Here is a 20485-nt window from a genome sequence, read left to right on the forward strand (position 1 = left end):
TATATTGATTTCCTTACCTTGTTAGAGTTTAGGGACATAGTAAGGCAGCAATCCGTGCTTTGGTTTTCTTTTTCTCCATGGATAGTACTGTACCTTTAAATATCCTGTTGATGACCAGAGGCCTGTCTCCATGGATAGTACTGTACCTTTAAACATCCTGTTGATGACCAGAGGCCTGTCTCCATGGATAGTACTGTACCTTTAAAGATCCTGTTGATGACCAGAGGCCTGTCTCCATGGATAGTACTGTACCTTTAAATATCCTGTTGATGACCAGAGGCCTGTCTCCATGGATAGTACTGTACCTTTAAATATCCTGTTGATGACCAGAGGCCTGTCTTCATGGATAGTACTGTACCTTTAAAGATCCTGTTGATGACCAGAGGCCTGTCTCCATGGATAGTACTGTACCTTTAAATATCCTGTTGATGACCAGAGGCCTGTCTCCATGGATAGTACTGTACCTTTAAAGATCCTGTTGATGACCAGAGGCCTGTCTCCATGGATAGTACTGTACCTTTAAATATCCTGTTGATGACCAGAGGCCTGTCTCCATGGATAGTACTGTACCTTTAAAGATCCTGTTGATGACCAGAGGCCTGTCTCCATGGATAGTACACTACCTTTAAATATCCTGTTGATGACCAGAGGCCTGTCTCCATGGATAGAGCCTTTCCCTCCATCCAAACTGAAGCCCACGCCCCCTCCTCCTGTCTCCAGCTCCACAGTCAGCATGTCTCCCCCATCCTCCACTACAGACAGACAGACAGACCGAGAGAGAGAGAGAGAGAGAGAGAGAGAGAGAGAGAGACAGATCGAGAGAGCGAGAGACAGAGAGACAGATCGAGAGAGAGAGAGAGAGAGAGAGAGAGAGAGAGAGAGAGAGAGAGAGAGAGAGAGAGAGAGAGAGAGAGATGAACAACCAACGTATACATACAGTACACACAGGCTGTACTGTATGTATACTCCACAAATGCAAGCATTTCGCTACACCTGCAACAACATTTGATTTGATTTGATGTACGCTCACACACACACACACACACACACACACACACACACACCTGCACAGTGTTGTGTGTGCTGTCTTACTAGGTGAACTTGTCTGACCACCTTCTACTCACCTGTGGGGTTGAGGTCTGTACTGCTACTGCTGACAGAGGAATCATCAGTCTTGTTCCCTCCTCCTCCCTCTCTCCCCTTGCTTACCACCACCACGGCCAGTCTCATGGTGCGGGCCTGGCGCAGCGTGGCGGTGGCGTCCGCGTGTGTCGCACCCCTTAGTGTCTGGCCGTTGATGGACAGCACCTCGTCACCCTTCTCCACGGTCCCCTCTTGAGCCGCCAGGCCGTGGGGGAAAACACGATGCACCTGGGGGGAGGGAGGGAGAAATGTCAGAACATTTACAACTGACGTTCCCATTCTAAGCAATTTGCCTTGATTGGTGGAGCAGCTGGCAGACATTTTGTAGAGTTGCCACTATATGGCCATGCTAGAAAGGACAGTACCAGGGCTTTATAGCCATGGGATCCTATCTTTAATATTTAAGTCCAAAATTACGCTCCTAACTAATACAGACACTGTATTTTGTACAATGCAACTTTATTGTCCATACAATGTTACAGTGAACAACAGAAATGTGTCTTCTGCAGAATTCTCAACTCCCTCAGATAGCACACATCACACAGAAATACAATCTTTAACATAAATTCTGAGGATCATCACTTTTCATCTGCTCTAGCATGACCTTTCAGTATACTCACTGTGGTAGCCTTGCTCTCCAGGTCTATCCCACCTGCAATGCTGAAACCCAGACCTGCTCCTTCCTCCTTGTGCAGAATCACCACTTGGATGTGCTCAAATTGCTAGAAAGAGGGAAGGAAAGATGTCATCTGTTTCATTCTAACATTCAAAATAATATTTTCATGTTTTTCGTTCACTTTGCAATGTTACTGCTGGTTCTTGTTCTTATCTATTAAGTAGGTTTGCTGATCTAGGATCAGGTCACCCGTCCATGTAATCTTAAACAATGTGATCTAAAAGACAAACTTGATCCTAGATCAGTAGCCCTGTTACTCTGAGACGATGAATACTTTTATGAGGTGAGTCAGACGATTCATGGCCATTCACATATCTCAGTTTGACTAATAAACCCCAGCTGTTGTTGACAGTGTCCAGATGAGTGTATGTCTGTGAGAGAGGGGACCAAGTGTCCCAGACACACACACATACACACACACACACACACACACACCAGACACCCACAAAAACACACCAGACACACACAAACGCACACCAGACACACACAAACACACACTAGACACACACACACACATACACACAGACACCAGACACACACACACACACAAACAGACACAGACACACACACACACACACACACACACAAACCTACACCAGACACACACACAAACAGACACACAGGCACACACACACACACACACACACACACACACACACACACACACACACACACACACACACAAACGCACACCAGACACACACAAACATACACCAGACACACACACACACACCAGACACACACAAACGCACACCAGACACACACAAACGCACACCAGACACCCACAAACACACACCAGACACACACAAACATACACCAGACACACACACACCAGACACACACAAACACACACCAGACACACACCAGACACACACACACACAAACAGACACCAGACACACACAAACGCACACCAGACACACACACACACACAACCAGACACCCACAAACACACACCAGACACACACAAACGCACACCAGACACACACAAACATACACCAGACACACACACACACAAACAGACACCAGACACATACACACGCACAAACAGACACCAGACACACACACAGACACACAGGCACACACACACATTGCAGTAAGAGTGCGGTAATGACATATCGAGAAAGGAAATGCATACAGATGTTCTCCTGAGCACAGAGCCAAGTGGTCTTTCGAGAGAGGTGTGTGTGTGTGTGTGTGTGTGTGTGTGTGTGTGTGTGTGTGTGTGTGTGTGTGTGTGTGTGCGTGCGTATGCATATACAAAAGCTTTGATTGCCTCAGAATGGAAATGGTAAACAGAAACACAATACACACTGTGATACTCTGTCCTCCCTGAAAGCCTCTTAATACACACACACACACAGACAGACTCTCTCATACACACACACACACACACACACACACACACACACACACACACACACACACACACACACACACACACACACACACACACACACACACACACACACACCTGCAGCTGAGCACTCTAACGTAGTCCTTAATGGTCCCTCCAGTTCTGTAGTGGAGCTCATTCCTACAGGTATGTTGTTTTGCAGAAGCCAGTGGTGAGTATTGCATGAGAGAGCAGCTCTTACCAGGCTTCCCACACAGCACCCTATTATCCAGAGCCTTATGGGCCCTGGTCAAAAGTAGTGCACTTTAGAGGGAATAGCATGTCATTTGGCATGCCTTGGACTCAGGGGTATAGATTACCTCAACCACGTAGAGAGTAGACCAGAGATGAGAGATTCTCAACAGTAAGAGTTGACAGTCTGTCATGACTGGATGTTCATGTGGTGTTGATGTGGTCCTGATGTGGTGCTGATGTGGTCCTGATGTGGTGCTGATGTGGTGTTGATGTGGTCCTGATGTGGTGTTATCGTGGTGTTCATGTGGTGTTGATGTGGTTTTGATGTGGTCCTGATGTGGTGTTATCGTGGTGTTCATGTGGTGTTGATGTGGTGTTGATGTGGTCCTGATGGGGTGCTGATGTGGTGTTGGTGTGGTCCTGATGTGGTGCTGACGTGGTGTTGATGTGGTGTTATCGTGGTGTTCATGTGGTGTTGATGTGGTGTTGATGTGGTCCTGATGTGGTGTTATCGTGGTGTTCATGTGGTGTTGATGTGGTGTTGTTGTGGTCCTGATGGGGTGCTGATGTGGTGTTGATGTGGTCCTGATGTGGTGCTGATGTGGTGTTGATGTGGTGTTATCGTGGTGTTGATGTGGTGTTATCGTGGTGTTCATGTGGTGTTGATGTGGTGTTCATGTGGTGTTACCGTGGTGTTGATGTGGGGTTACCGTGGTGTTGATGTGGTGTTACCGTGGTGTTGATGTGGTGTTACCGTGGTGTTGATGTGGTGTTACCGTGGTGTTGATGTGGTGTTGATGTGGTGTTACCGTGGTGTTGATGTGGTGTTGATGTGGTGTTAATGTGGTGTTGATGTGGTGTTACCGTGGTGTTGATGTGGTGTTACCGTGGTGTTGATGTGGTGTTGATGTGGTCCTGATGTGGTGCTGATGTGGTGTTGATGTGGTGTTACCGTGGTGTTGATGTGGTGTTGATGTGGTGTTACCGTGGTGTTGATGTGGTGCCGATGTGGTGTTGATGTGGGGAACATCATTATTTGACATCCTAATACAGTCAGCGAGGCCCTTCTTGTGAGGAAGAGGTGGACGGACCTCCAAATAAATTAAAACAATGAAACAGACAGGCCGGACACACGGACAGAAAGACCGACAAAGTTTCACCTTCAGTGTTTCCTCATCCAGAGCTTTCACTTCCTGGATCATGGTCTGTATTTCCTGTGGAGGGATGGCTGAGATAACAGAGTGGGCACATGCTGACGGAGATGGGCGTGAGACCAGGTCCCCTCCCTCCTCCCCCCGCTCAATGGTACACTGCCTCAGATCAGATAGGCTGAGAGGAATAAGGAAGCAAACAGAGTTCAACTCACTCACTGACACTGGTCACATACAGAACACACACACAGACACGCCTTCTGTATTACAGGTTCATCGTAGCTACTCTCATAATCATGCATTTCACTGTATGAAAACTAAATAGAGAGTTGTGTTTTAGTCTGGTCAATCTGTTACAGACTAAACTTTGAGAGGATTTCAGTCAGATTAACACTTTCGTCATAATGACACATCTCTAACACGTGTGACTTCCTGTTTGTTCACTTCCTGTGTTCATACTTCCTCTTACTAAAGATGATACTGCCATGATTGCATTAAGCCCTGTGAAGCAGGGACAAAATACAGAAAAGATTTGATCTAAAATATGCCTGTTCCATCTGATAATATATAATGCCATCTCTACTTTACAGAATCTGACTTCCAGGGAGCAGTGCTATCTTACGTTTTTCATAGCTAGACTTCTATCAGCTCTTGTGAAATCAGTGTATATTTATACCTTTTCATCCAATCACCTGAGAGGTAGTATGTGTATGCCTGTCTGGTATCAGTCATTGAAACAGAGAATATGCTGTATATACCAGGGTAAGGGTCAATTACATTTCAATTACATCAATTCAGGAAGTAAACTGAAATTCCAATTTGAAATTATTCTCATAAAGAAGCATTGAGAAAAACTGGAATATGAACTTCCTTTTAATTCCTGAATTGATTGAATTGTAATGGAATTGACCCCAACCCTGGTCTATGCTGTATGTTGATGTTTTGAGAGAGTTTTTACCTGACAGAGAAGCTATTCTCATTGCTGTCGGGGCCAGGGGAGAGGGGAGTGTTCTGGACCGGGTCAGGCTCCTCCGGGCTGCAGACTAGAGGGGATACAGGGGGTGGGTCTGACCCGGGGTTACCCGGCCTAGTAGGATAGAGGGAGGGGAGCAGGGAGTGCATGGAACGCATCAGGGCATGGGAAACCTGGAATAGAGTAGAGAGCAGAGCAGAGCAGTTAATAGTAGAGCAGAGCAGAGTAGAGCAGAGAAGATAAGAGTAGAACAGAGCAGATAAGAGTAGAACAGAGCAGAGTAGAGCAGATAAGAGTAGAACAGAGCAGAGTAGAGCAGATAAGAGTAGAACAGGGAAGATAAGAGTAGAACAGAGCAGATAAGAGTAGAACAGAGCAGAGTAGAGCAGATAAGAGTAGAACAGAGCAGAGTAGAGCAGATAAGAGTAGAGGAGAGCAGAGGAGAAGAGAGCAGAGCAGATAAAAGTGGAGCAGAGCAGATAAGAGTAGAGTAGAGCAGAAAAAAGTAGAGCAGAGCAGAGCAGAGTAGAGCAGAGCCGATAAGAGTAGAGTAGAGTAGAGTAGAGTAGAGTAGAGTAGAGTAGAGCAGAGTAGAGTAGAGTAGAGTAGAGTAGAGTAGAGTAGAGTAGAGTAGAGTAGAGCAGATAAGAGTAGAGTAGAGTAGAGTAGAGTAGAGTAGAGTAGAGTAGAGTAGAGCAGAGCAGATACGAGTAGAGTAGAGTAGAGTAGAGTAGAGTAGAGTAGAGTAGAGTAGAGTAGAGCAGATAAGAGTAGAGCAGAGCAGAGCAGAGTATAACACATGTTATGGTTAGGGCTCTGCTGTTATTTTCTACCCTTCATCCCACCTCAAGAGGCCATTATAGCACCTTCTTACACCATGGGTGAAACAACTGTCAATTGACTTCAAATGAAATGTCTGCTGACACTCATTCCCATCAGCAGCCTACACTGTAGTAATTATTCATTATTATTGTCTCAAGGACATTAATCAACATAATGAACCACTTAAATCATTATCTGTTCACAACATTATATGATAATAATAGGCCTTTTATCTAAGAAAATGGAGGGAAAAACAAATGAAAAAGAACAGAACAGCTGAGTTGACTATGTTACGGTGCTTAGACTGGCATCCCACTGGGCACACACTGTTTTAATCAATGTCATTCCCACGTTACAGATGGTGAATTGACGTTAAATTGACGTCTGTGCCAGTGGGATGGCCTGTAGTTAATTTGTTAATTTAGCAGACAAGATACTTATATTCCTGTGCTCTTACCACAGTCAAAACACATATATTTTATAGTAAGAATATAATGAAATATAAGAGAATATTATAGAAATTATATTGTTTCCCAAGCAAACTATTGCCAAGTGTCGCAGGTGCACACAATCCACACACTAAATGACAGTTACAGACGTGTTGCATGCACCTGTCACAGAGTAATTACATGGGTTATTCAACTGGTATGACGTTTATGTGACATTTCATACATTTCTTCAGTTAAATTGGACATTTTACATTTTACACTTGGACGATGTGATGTAATGTAAAGTGTGGACCAAAGACGCACCTGGTTACTGAAGGAAAGTATCTTCCCCAGGCTCTCTCCCTCCAGTCCTTGTAGAGTTGTTGACCCATCCGGGGAGGGAGAGGTAGGCAGGGGCAGGCTACGCGTCCGCAGGCTGGCCTGCTTGCCCTGAGCCTGGGCATGGTTCTGGTCTCCCTCCTCCTCCTCTGGTGGTTGTAGTGGACCAAAGCTCTCTCCCTTGGAGCTGCTGGACCTCCTGGGCACCGGGCCCGAGGGGGAGATGGAGGCCTCTACAGCCCCATCCAGGGGCTCTGTTTCTGGTTCGGCCTCGGGGAGAGGTGCCTCTAGGGTGGATGGGGAGGTGGTGGTGTCATCGGGGGATGGCGAGTCAGAGATCTCTGCATTGGGGTCTGTTGTCTCTTCCACTGGGGTCTGGAGCTCCGAGGTAGGGTGGGGGGTCGGAAGAAGAGAAAAACAGGTAGGAGGAGAAGGGTGGGAGGCAGGAGAGGGCGGAAGGATGGAGTGAGGAGAGGCTCCAGGGGGAAAAGAGGACATCCTCCTGTCCTTGTCCTCGTCAGGGATTGGAGAGGTCACTTTGGCTCCTTTGCCCATGTCATGTTGGATTGTGCCATTCTCCTCTAAGAGAGGGGGGTCACTCCTGGCGAGTGCCTTGTCCTTCAGAGGGAGGGAAGTGGAGGGGGCTAGGGGCCTCCTGTTGTTGCCCTCCATCTCCTGACCTTTACCCTCAGGACTAGAGAAGGTCTCAAATGAATGGATCTTCTGCTTGATTGACAGCTGGGCTGTAGAGGAGGTGGGCCGCAGACGTACCCCGAAGGTGCTGTTGAAATACACATTTTTAAATGTTATTGTCCCTCCACCTGGATCTTTTAAATGAGAAATTCTTGTTGGCTTATAACTCATGAACACACAATACTTGATGGACAGACTGGGAATCAAACCCAGGTTACCTATACCCTTCAACACCACCTCAACCGCCTGAAATAAAAGCCTACACTTTAGGCGCTAACACAAGTCTTCAGATCTCAGGCAAGACTGAACCGCCTCCGCTACATTTGCATAAAACACAAGATAAAGGAGAAATGTTGTGGAGAAACACTACGTACGTTCCACCGCCTCTGATGTCCAGGGGTTTGGCCAGCTCAGCCTGGGGCCTCCCATTCCTAATACTCCTGAGGCTCTGACGGTTCCACACAGGCTTGGGGGCAACTGGGGGGCCCTTCCTCACCCCTGGGGGGTCCTCAGTCCTTGGGCTGGGGGTGGAGATTAGGGAGGCAGGGGTGGAGGGGGTGGTGGGGTCTGGGGCGGTGTGGTGGGTGGAAGTACAGTTGAATTCAGGAAGCTCGGGAAACTCACTCGGTTGGCTCATGGCGACTGGGGAGTGTGTGTCGTTGGGGTGTCTGTCGGTTTGGGATGGAGTGTGTGTGGCGTCGTGGTGTGAGCTGAGATGGTGTGCTTGTTGTTGGTGTGTGCTACTGTGGGAGTGTGTGTTGTGACGGTGTGTGCTCGGATGAGTCAGACTCTGGTTCTGATGGGGGTCTTCAGGACCTCCAAGATCAGGGGCGCTGTCGGAGATCCTAACCCAGGGGTCGTGAAGCTTTTCTGGGGGGAGCTGCTCCACGCGGCCCTGCCTCCTCAGGCCCGGCCTCTTACTCTGGGAGCAGAGGTGGAAGGCAGATTCAGCACCTGAACACAGACAACACAGGAAACACAGTCTAAGAGGAGGAGAGATACAAGTACTTCATAAGGAGCTAAACTCACACTGCCCTCATTAAAATAAATAATTCATACCTGCACAGCTTTCTGCTTTACTAGTAATGTTATATAGTAAGTTGTGGTGCCATTAAACGTCACAATGTAACAAATGATCCTAAAGATGGCGTTCACAACTATATAACATGTTGTCTTTCAGAAAGCAAACTGAAAATTAACTGCCAATGGCCCCTATAGGTGTCTCAAATAACTGTATATTTGACTGTTAGCTCTGTATTTACAAATGGTGTACTCATACATTTTTGGAAATTAAATGAGAACGACAAAAGAAAGTATTGAGGTTCCCATACAATACCTGTGTGTAGTCTGTCTTCTGTGCAGGATGAGTATCGAGGGCAGTCGGTGATGGCAGCAGAGCGAGCCTCTGAGTGGGTGAGAGTCTCTCCACTTCCCCGTGAGTGTTCTCGCTCTCTTTCTCTCTCTCTTTCTCTCTCACTCTCTACTTCCTGGAACACAGATAAACAGGAAGTTAAAACGTTGAGCGCACCACTCAGCCTCTGACCGCAGAAAGGTGTAGTAATTCACCCTGCATTTACTAGCGCCCGTTACCCTCCACCACTTCACATGGACATGCATCCATCCATCACACTCACAACGACCAGATGCAGAACCTAATTGAATCACACACAGTGCCAAGGCAAGGCCATTCTATGATATCCAATAGCTTCATGCCTGATGTGGGTATAACACAAGCATCTTCCAGAATTACAGGTGAGTCACTTACAAACACACAAGCAAATACTTCCAGAACGGAGAGAAGCCATCCTTACTATAAAAGCTTGCATTGTGAGACAGGTTTAAGGTTGGATGTTTCAGGGACAGGATACATAGGAAAGAGGTGTCATATTTGTCCATCCATGCCCGTTCAAAGGCATGAATGTACGACATTCTGTAAACAGAAATGTAAAGGTATGACTGGTATGTTCATGTTTTCTATTTGAAAAAGCACCATTCTCAGTCCAAAGTCATCTCCATGCAAAACATTCACCAACACACATTCAGGAGTATGAAACGGTTCCACGTACATTTCTACACAGTAGCCTTATGATCTTTCTCAAAGCCTTGTGCACACTGCTAACAAGCTGGAAGCATGTAGGTGTGGATGCAGAAACAACACATGGGACAATACACATTAGTTAGAGGCAAATTATATTAGTATACTGTATTTAGTCAATTCAGCATGTTTTAGCATATTGCTTACAGACAGAGAAAAAGAAAAACAGTGTCTATGTCTAATGTTATCCTTCTCTGCACTCATGTCTAATGTTATCCTTCTCTACACTAATGTCTAATGTTATCCTTCTCTGCACTAATGTCTAATGTTATCCTTCTCTGCACTCATGTCTAATGTTATCCTTCTCTACACTAATGTCTAATGTTATCCTTCTCTACACTAATGTCTAATGTTATCCTTCTCTGCACTAATGTCTAATGTTATCCTTCTCTGCACTAATGTCTAATGTTATCCTTCTCTGCACTAATGTCTAATGTTATCCTTCTCTACACTAATGTCTAATGTTATCCTTCTCTGCACTAATGTCTAATGTTATCCTTCTCTGCACTAATGTCTAATGTTATCCTTCTCTGCACTAATGTCTAATGTTATCCTTCTCTACACTAATGTCTAATGTTATCCTTTTCTGCACTAATGTCTAATGTTATCCTTCTCTGCACTCATGTCTAATGTTATCCTTCTCTGCACTAATGTCTAATGTTATCCTTCTCTACACTAATGTCTAATGTTATCCTTCTCTGCACTAATGTCTAATGTTATCCTTCTTTACACTAATGTCTAATGTTATCCTTCCCTGCACTAATGTCTAATGTTATCCTTCTCTGCACTAATGTCTAATGTTATCCTTCTCTGCACTAATGTCTAATGTTATCCTTCTCTACACTAATGTCTAATGTTATCCTTCTCTGCGCTCATGTCTAATGTTATCCTTCTCTGCACTAATGTCTAATGTTATCCTTCTCTGCACTAATGTCTAATGTTATCCTTCTCTACACTAATGTCTAATGTTATCCTTCTCTGCACTAATGTCTAATGTTATCCTTCTCTGCGCTCATGTCTAATGTTATCCTTCTCTGCACTAATGTCTAATGTTGTAATTGTGGAAATTCTTACACAGGGACACTCGAAGTCAATCTGAAGTGAATCACTCTTTATTGTCAGCAGGTTGGACAGGTCCCAGTCAGACTTAGATACATATAGTAGCAATCTGAAGTGAGCTCTAACAGGGCAGTCCCACATAGCCTGGTTCCTCTCTAGGTTTCTTCCTAGGTTTTGGCCTTTCTAGGGAGTTTTTCCTAGCCACCGTGCTTCTACACCTGCATTGCTTGCTGTTTGGGGTTTTAGGCTGGGTTTCTGTACAGCACTTTGAGATATCAGCTGATGTACGAAGGGCTATATAAATACATTTGATTTGATTTGATTTGATTAGTTCCCTTATGTACTGACAAGTTATATTTGCATGGTTTAGCTTATTGTTTGTTTCATGCATCTGACAGACCAATACCTCACGAGGCTTCTTCTCTAAGCTGAGACCTTGAAACTGAGATATAATTTCTCTAAACAAGGTTCTGGGTGTACTGCCAAATTGCAGATATTGATAGTGAGGATTCATTCAATCAGTAATTTGATTGAACACAGAAATTGGTTTATAGAAAAGCACAAACAGAGAACATAGAAATTGGTTTATAGAAAAGCACAAACATAAAAATGTCCATCACATTGTCCTGTTGTGTTCATTAGGCACCAAATGGAAGAAACAGGGAGGGACTACCTGGACTTGTCCAATAAGAAACGTTCATTTTCGTATTAAGACGTTTCCGTTGCATGCCTTAATGAAGTCGACTCAGCTCTGCAGATCAGCTTCACAGACAATTGTGGTTTCAGAGAATATGCAAGCTGAAGAACCAATGCAAAACAGAGTGACGTGTCTCAACCACAGCTGATGCCTGATGCATGGAGACTACGCAACTCTGTTTTACAGAGATTTTGATCACACCCCCTTCTTCCCTACAGTAGCTACCATTTATGGGCAATAGAAGCATGCAGTCTAGCTCTTCCTCAGATGTACGGCAGTATGAATGACAGCCAGTCATATCATGCTGCTAAAGTCCTGTTGAGATACATCGATATTTACATTATTTTGATCCATCGATTCAAATTCATTATTTAAAAAAAGCTCAAACCTGCTTACAATATACCTATTCATCCATCCATCCACAGTAATACATGTTTAAGTCAATATGCCTGGTTAGATAAGTGTATACTCAGTAAATTCAGCATCTTTAAGCATATTACTTGGGAACAAAAAAATAGAAAAACAGTGAAATTATGTCAGATGCTGTCCTTTTCTGCACTAGTGGGTTGTGTTCATTAGGCACCAAATGTGAGAAACCAGACTATCATTGTAAATAGGTGTAAATAATGTTGTCTCCCTACCTGACAGTTGGTATGTGTGGGACTCCATCCGTCCTCTCTAACAGGGGAGCCTCTACTGGAAACATTGGAGTCTGGCAGGCCCCCAGGGGCCCCCTCCTCACTAGTGACGTCCTGGTGTCGGCAGTACCTCCTTGGAGGTGCCAGGGCTTTGGGCCTGTTCTAGGGTCAGATTAGGAAAATATGTGTCATATAAACGTTTCTTATTGGACAAGTCCAGGTAGTCCCATCCTGTTTCAGTGTATTATTCTTCCATTTAGTGCCTAAAGTGTGGCCTTCCAAAAGCTTGTATGGAAACGTCTGGAGTTAAGCTACCTTATTTCCCCTTGTGGCCAGGTCTAACGTGCGCTGGCAGGAGAGGTTTGCTGCTGGGGAGTTGTAGGGGACGTTATAGTCGTCATCAGGGATAGGGTAGACCAATGCAGACAGTCTGTTATCACACCAGGGCTCAGGCGTGGACCCCTAGAACCATGAGATCAAGACGGATAAGGACCCTAGAACCATGACCCCTAGGTCTCCAACACCAATGAGACAAAGAGGTATTTGAACCTCTAGAACCATGACAGATTATTCTGGGATGCTTGGTTGTGTTGAGTTACCATGGGGATGTCGAGGCTGTGGACCCTTTCCATCAGATTATGGTGCATATTGTGGTTGTGGTTGGGTATAGTCAGGGTTTGACCATTAACCAGGTTGGTTCCTGATCCGGGGCAGCGGTTGTGCTGATGGTTATGATGGTGGTTCTGGTTGTATGTGTTGCTGTCACTACAGGAGCGGGTCATGTTCTTCTGGGCTCGCCGGGCAGTCAGTTGGCTGAAGCTCCTCGCCACACAGCGCTCACACTTCCCTCTGGAGTGGGAGCAGGGGTCAGACCTACGCAGGCCTGGGGTTAAGAGGTCACAGAGAGAGACCAGATAGAAAGAAAGAAAGAAAGAAAGAAAGAAAGAAAGAAAGAAAGAAAGAAAGAAAGAAAGGTAGGCAGGTAGGTAGGTAGGTAGGTAGGTAGGTAGGTAGGTAGGTAGGTAGGTAGGTAGGTAGGTAGGTAGGTAGGTAGGTAGGTAGGTAGGTAGGTAGGTAGGTAGGTAGGTAGGTAGGTAGGTAGGTAAAGGTTGTTACTGTCTATACTCCACTGAGTTGATAAAGGTTGTTACTGACTATACTCCACTGAGTTGGTAAAGGTTGTTACTGTCTATACTCCACTGAGTTGGTAAAAGTTGTTACTGACTATACTACACTGAGTTGATGAAGGTTGTTACTGTCTATACTCCACTGAGTTGATAAAGGTTGTTACCGACTATACTCCACTGAGTTGATAAAGGTTGTTACTGTCTATACTCCACTGAGTTGATAAAGGTTGTTACTGTCTATACTCCACTGAGTTGATAAAGGTTGTTACTGTCTATACTCCACTGTGTTGATAAAGGTTGTTACTGTCTATACTCCACTGAGTTGATAAAGGTTGTTACCGTCTATACTCCACTGAGTTGATAAAGGTTGTTACTGTCTATACTCCACTGAGTTGGTAAAGGTTGTTACTGTCTATACTCCACTGAGTTGATAAAGGTTGTTACTGTCTATACTCCACTGAGTTGATAAAGGTTGTTACTGTCTATACTCCACTGAGTTGATAAAGGTTGTTACTGTCTATACTCCACTGAGTTGATAAAGGTTGTTACCGACTATACTCCACTGAGTTGATAAAGGTTGTTACTGTCTATACTCCACTGAGTTGATAAAGGTTGTTACTGTCTATACTCCACTGAGTTGATAAAGGTTGTTACTGTCTATACTCCACTGAGTTGATAAAGGTTGTTACTGTCTATACTCCACTGATTTGATAAAGGTTGTTACTGACTATACTCCAGTGAGTTGATAAAGGTTGTTACTGTCTATACTCCACTGAGTTGATAAAGGTTGTTACTGTCTATACTCCACTGAGTTGATAAAGGTTGTTACTGACTATACTCCACTGAGTTGATAAAGGTTGTTACTGTCTATACTCCACTGAGTTGATAAAGGTTGTTACCGTCTATACTCCACTGAGTTGATAAAGGTTGTTACTGTCTATACTCCACTGAGTTGATAAAGGTTGTTACCGTCTATACTCCACTGAGTTGATAAAGGTTGTTACTGTCTATACTCCACTGAGTTGATAAAGGTTGTTACTGTCTATACTCCACTGAGTTGGTAAAGGTTGTTACTGTCTATACTCCACTGAGTTGGTAAAGGTTGTTACCGTCTATACTCCACTGAGTTGATAAAGGTTGTTACTGTCTATACTCCACTGAGTTGATAAAGGTTGTTACTGTCTATACTCCACTGAGTTGGTAAAGGTTGTTACCGTCTATACTCCACTGAGTTGATAAAGGTTGTTACCGTCTATACTCCACTGAGTTGATAAAGGTTGTTACCGTCTATACTCCACTGAGTTGATAAAGGTTGTTACTGTCTATACTCCACTGAGTTGATAAAGGTTGTTACTGTCTATACTCCACTGAGTTGATAAAGGTTGTTACCGTCTATACTCCACTGAGTTGATAAAGGTTGTTACCGACTATACTCCACTGAGTTGATAAAGGTTGTTACCAACTATACTCCACTGAGTTGATAAAGGTTGTTACTGACTATACTCCACTGAGTTGATAAAGGTTGTTACCGTCTATACTCCACTGAGTTGATAAAGGTTGTTACTGTCTATACTCCACTGAGTTGGTAAAGGTTGTTACTGTCTATACTCCACTGAGTTGATAAAGGTTGTTACTGTCTATACTCCACTGAGTTAATAAAGGTTGTTACCGTCTATACTCCACTGAGTTGATAAAGGTTGTTACTGACTATACTCCACTGAGTTGATAAAGGTTGTTACCGTCTATACTCCACTGAGTTGATAAAGGTTGTTACTGTCTATACTCCACTGAGTTGATAAAGGTTGTTACTGTCTATACTCCACTGAGTTAATAAAGGTTGTTACCGTCTATACTCCACTGAGTTGATAAAGGTTGTTACTGACTATACTCCACTGAGTTGGTAAAGGTTGTTACTGTCTATACTCCACTGAGTTGATAAAGGTTGTTACCGACTATACTCCACTGTGTTGATAAAGGTTGTTACTGACTATACTCCACTGAGTTGATAAAGGTTGTTACTGTCTATACTCCACTGTGTTGATAAAGGTTGTTACTGTCTATACTCCACTGAGTTGATAAAGGTTGTTACTGTCTATATTCCACTGAGTTGGTAAAGGTTGTTACTGTCTATACTCCACTGAGTTGATAAAGGTTGTTACTGTCTATATTCCACTGAGTTGGTAAAGGTTGTTACTGTCTATACTCCACTGAGTTGATAAAGGTTGTTACTGTCTATACTCCACTGAGTTAATAAAGGTTGTTACTGTCTATACTCCACTGAGTTGGTAAAGGTTGTTACTGTCTATACTCCACTGAGTTGGTAAAGGTTGTTACTGTCTATACTCCACTGAGTTGATAAAGGTTGTTACTGTCTATACTCCACTGAGTTGGTAAAGGTTGTTACTGACTATACTCCACTGTGTTGATAAAGGTTGTTACTGTCTATACTCCACTGAGTTGATAAAGGTTGTTACCGTCTATACTCCACTGAGTTGGTAAAGGTTGTTACTGACTATACTCCACTGTGTTGATAAAGGTTGTTACTGTCTATACTCCACTGAGTTGATAAAGGTTGTTACTGTCTATACTCCACTGAGTTGGTAAAGGTTGTTACTGTCTATACTCCACTGAGTTGATAAAGGTTGTTACTGACTATACTCCACTGAGTTGATAAAGGTTGTTACTGTCTATACTCCACTGAGTTGGTAAAGGTTGTTACTGTCTATACTCCACTGAGTTGATAAAGGTTGTTACTGTCTATACTCCACTGTGTTGATAAAGGTTGTTACTGTCTATACTCCACTGAGTTGATAAAGGTTGTTACTGTCTATACTCCACTGAGTTGATAAAGGTTGTTACTGACTATACTCCACTGAGTTGGTAAAGGTTGTTACTGACTATACTCCACTGAGTTGATAAAGGTTGTTACTGTCTATACTCCACTGAGTTGATAAAGGTTGTTACTGACTATACTCCACTGAGTTGATAAAGGTTGTTACTGTCTATACTCCACTGAGTTGATAAAGGTTGTTACTGTCTATACTCCACTGAGTTGGTAAAGGTTGTTACTGTCTATACTCCACTGTGTTGATAAAGGTTGTTACTGTCTATACTCCACTTAGTTGATAAAGGTTGTTACTGTCTATACTCCACTGAGTTGATAAAGGTTGTTACTGTCTATACTCCACTGAGTTGGTAAAGGTTGTTACTGACTATACTCCACTGTGTTGATAAAGGTTGTTACCGTCTATACTCCACTGAGTTGATAAAGGTTGTTACTGACTATACTCCACTGAGTTGATGAAGGTTGTTACTGTCTATACTCCACTGAGTTGGTAAAGGTTGTTACTGACTATACTCCACTGAGTTGATAAAGGTTGTTACTGTCTATACTCCACTGAGTTGATGAAGGTTGTTACTGTCTATACTCCACTGAGTTGGTAAAGGTTGTTACTGACTATACTCCACTGAGTTGATAAAGGTTGTTACTGTCTATACTCCACTGAGTTGATAAAGGTTGTTACTGTCTATACTCCACTGAGTTGGTAAAGGTTGTTACTGACTATACTCCACTGTGTTGATAAAGGTTGTTACCGTCTATACTCCACTGAGTTGATAAAGGTTGTTACTGACTATACTCCACTGAGTTGATGAAGGTTGTTACTGTCTATACTCCACTGAGTTGGTAAAGGTTGTTACTGACTATACTCCACTGAGTTGATAAAGGTTGTTACTGACTATACTCCACTGTGTTGATAAAGGTTGTTACCGTCTATACTCCACTCACTGGCGTCCTGCTTTAGTTGGCTGGTCTCTACAGCCTGGGCTATGGCATCGTTCAGCTGCTGCTCTGACACCTAAAGATACACACAGGCACATTGCATTTAACACACACACACTACAAAAATCAACACTACACACATATGCTTCTGTACCACAGTAAACTAGTATTTTTAAGGCCAGACAGTGTGTGTACAGTATATTTGACATTTTTTTATTGAACCTTTTTTGAACTAGGCAAGTCAGTTAAGAACCAATTCTTATTCTTGACAGCCTCCCCCAGCCAAACCCTCCCCCAGCCCGGTCGATACTAGGCCAATTGTGCACCGCGTTATGAGACTCCCGATAATGGCCAGCTGTGATACAGACTGGGATTGAACCATGGTCGGTAGTGTCGCCTCTAGCACTGAGATGCAGTGTGTTAGACCACTGCACCACTCGGGAGACCAATAATTAAGGCCAGACAGGGTGTGCATAGAAGGTCAGACAGGGTGTGTATATAAGGTCAGTGTGTATATAAGGTCAGGCAGGGTGTGTATGTAAGGTCAGACAGGGTGTGTATATAAGGTCAGACAGGGTGTGTATATCAGGTTAAATGGGGTATTTACTTTGGGGTCAGGGTGTCGACTGATGATGATCTGGACTGGCCCGGGGGAGCACTGACTCAGAACCGTGTACACATCATTCAGTACCATGTTGTACACCACTGTGTTGTTGATCTCCATAATCTCATCTCCACATCTAGGAGAGGAAATAGGGGGAGAGAGGGGAGGGGGAGAGGGGAGGGGGAGATGGAGAGTGAGTGTGGTGATTAAAGTACATTAACTGATTCAAGTTGAGCATATGCACAGACTATGTGTCAACAATAAACTGCTCTGGATGAGTCAGTCTGCTAAATGACTAATGAAGAGCGGTTATGTAATGTCCTCTCCAGAGTCTCCTCGTTCACTCCCTCTCTCATGCATTGAAATGCATTGGATTAGTGCAAGCATGGCTGGAGGGAGTTTCCACGACATCGATTCCTTTCAAAATCCATGATAGTGAGGGTACAAGTGCACACTTGGTGGGAAGGTAAAGAATGGGACCACAGCCAGGGAGTAAGGAAGTTGGGAAGTGTACTGAGGTAAGAAACAGACTGGTACCCAGGCTATGTGTATTCAGCATTTACAGAATGTTTGTTTAATCCTTACCTGAGTCTACTGTCCATGTGTGCCACCGACCCAGGGGACAGGGTGTGGATATAGACGCCACGGCAACCATCTCCAGACGGCACACAACACAGCCCAATGCCCAGCCCCACACCAGCCTCTACACAAACACACATGCACGCACGCACGCAGGCACACACACACACACACACACACACACACACACACACACACACACAGGAAGACAGATAGGACATTGTGTATGTTAGATTCTCTAGGTCCAAATCATAAGGCAATGTAGAACTTCTTATCTTTGACCCCTGACCTTTATGCAAGGTGATCTCCATCATGACACGATCTCGGGGTTTGGCCAAAGGTGGCTGAGGTACGGTGTTGGTGTGTGTGTTGGCTGTGGTGACACCACTGAGGTAATTGTAGTCCCCCATTTCAGTGCTGACCCTGGACATGCCAGTACTGGAGCTGAGAGAGCGAGACCGACACAGCTGTGCTACCGCTGCCTGGCCACAGAGGGCGCCGACACGAAGGCTGGTCCTCACCACCAGAGTCAACAGACCCTTCTTTATCTGCTGTGGAGGGGAGAGGGAGAAGTAGAGTGGGAAGGAGAGGGAGAGAGAGAGAAGGAGAAGGAGAAGGCAAGGGAAAGGGAGAAGTAGAGTGGGAAGGAGAGGGAGAGAGAGAGGAGAAGGAGAGAATGAGAAGTAGAGCAGGATGGAGAGGGAGAGAGGTAGAAGGAGAAGGCGAGGGAAAGGGAGAAGTAGAGCGGGAAGGAGAGGGAGAGAGGGAGGAGAAGGCGAGAAGAAGGGAGTAGAGCGGGAAGGAGAGGGAGAGAGGGAGGAGAAGGCGAGGGAAAGGGAGAAGTAGAGCGGGAAGGAGAGGGAGAGAGGTAGAAGGAGAAGGCGAGGGAAAGGGAGTAGAGTGAGAAGGAGAGGGAGAGAGGGAGAAGGCGAGGTAGAAGGAGATGGCGAGGGAAAGGGAGAAGTAGAGCGGGAAGGAGAGGGAGAGAGGTAGAAGGAGAAGGCGAGGGAAAGGGAGAAGTAGAGCGGGAAGGAGTTGGAGAGAGGGAGGAGAAGGCGAGAAGAAGGGAGTAAAGCGGGAAGGAGAGGGAGAGAGGGAGGAGAAGGCGAGGGAAAGGGAATAGAGCGGGAAGGAGAGGGAGAGAGGGAGGAGAAGGCGAGGGAAAGGGAGTAGAGCGGGAAGGAGAGGGAGAGAGGGAGGAGAAGGCGAGGAGAAGGAGAGAGGGAGAAGTAGAGTGAGAGGGAGAGAGAGGATCATTCTGAATTTAGTCAATCAAGTGTGTTGCCTAGTTGGTACAAAATCCTGCAGTACCTGCGGCACTCCAGGAACAGGGTTGTCTACCCCTGTTCTAAAATGTCTTCACTAATCAAAAGGGATCCTTTTAACTCCATCATGTTGTAATACGGCTGTAATAATGTTGTATTATGGCTGTAATAATGTTGTATAATGGCTGTAATAATGTTGTAATATGGCTGTAATAATGTTGTAATATGGCTGTAATAATGTTGTATAATGGCTGTAATAATGTTGTAATATGGCTGTAATAATATTGTAATATGGCTGTAATAATGTTGTATTATGGCTGTAATAATGTAATATGGCTGTAATAATATTGTAATATGGCTGTAATATTGCTGTATTATGGCTGTAATAATGTAATATGGCTGTAATAATATTGTAATATGGCTGTAATATTGCTGTATTATGGCTGTAATAATGTAATATGGCTGTAATCATGTATTGTGGCTGTAATAATGTTGTATAATGGCTGTAATAATGTTGTATTATGGCTGGAATAATGTTGTATTATGGCTGTAATAATGTTGTTTTATGGCTGTAATAATGTTGTATAATGGCTGTAATAATGTTGTATTATGGCTGTAATAATGTTGTTTTATGGCTGTAATAATGTTGTAATATGGCTGTAATGATTTATTTTATTTTATTTTACCTTATTTAACTAGGCAAGTCAGTTAAGAACAAATTCTTATTTTCAATGACGGCCTAGGAACAGTGGGTTAATTGCCTGTTCAGGGGCAGAACGACAGATTTGTACCTTGTCAGCTCGGGGGTTTGAACTTGCAACCTTCC

The 20485-nt window shown here is 44.2% G+C and overlaps 1 protein-coding gene across 5 annotated transcripts in view; it reads right to left on the minus strand.

The window, feature by feature from the left end:
- The window catches only part of LOC100136088 (pro-interleukin-16), a 56543-nt gene that overhangs the window by 2424 nt on the left and 33634 nt on the right, over window positions 1-20485 (minus strand). For 3 of the 5 annotated variants that reach the window (XM_090239136.1, XM_090239138.1, XM_090239137.1), the window contains exons 12-26: window positions 18684-18945; window positions 18401-18518; window positions 17819-17951; window positions 17200-17287; window positions 12903-13186; window positions 12619-12765; window positions 12307-12465; window positions 9151-9301; window positions 8189-8768; window positions 7107-7902; window positions 5518-5705; window positions 4569-4737; window positions 1764-1865; window positions 1125-1371; window positions 624-752 (exon numbers count right to left, since the gene is read on the minus strand). In XM_090239136.1, the coding sequence (XP_090095262.1) occupies window positions 624-752; window positions 1125-1371; window positions 1764-1865; window positions 4569-4737; window positions 5518-5705; window positions 7107-7902; window positions 8189-8768; window positions 9151-9301; window positions 12307-12465; window positions 12619-12765; window positions 12903-13186; window positions 17200-17287; window positions 17819-17951; window positions 18401-18518; window positions 18684-18945 (3553 nt within the window). The remainder of the gene's footprint in view (window positions 1-623; window positions 753-1124; window positions 1372-1763; window positions 1866-4568; window positions 4738-5517; window positions 5706-7106; window positions 7903-8188; window positions 8769-9150; window positions 9302-12306; window positions 12466-12618; window positions 12766-12902; window positions 13187-17199; window positions 17288-17818; window positions 17952-18400; window positions 18519-18683; window positions 18946-20485) is intronic. The other 2 variants (XM_090239139.1, XM_090239141.1) reach the window with 2 other exon arrangements.

The sequence above is a fragment of the Oncorhynchus mykiss genome, chromosome 6 (assembly GCF_057628025.1).
Source record: "Oncorhynchus mykiss isolate SJ-2025 chromosome 6, ASM5762802v1, whole genome shotgun sequence".
NCBI classification, from domain to species: domain Eukaryota; kingdom Metazoa; phylum Chordata; class Actinopteri; order Salmoniformes; family Salmonidae; genus Oncorhynchus; species Oncorhynchus mykiss.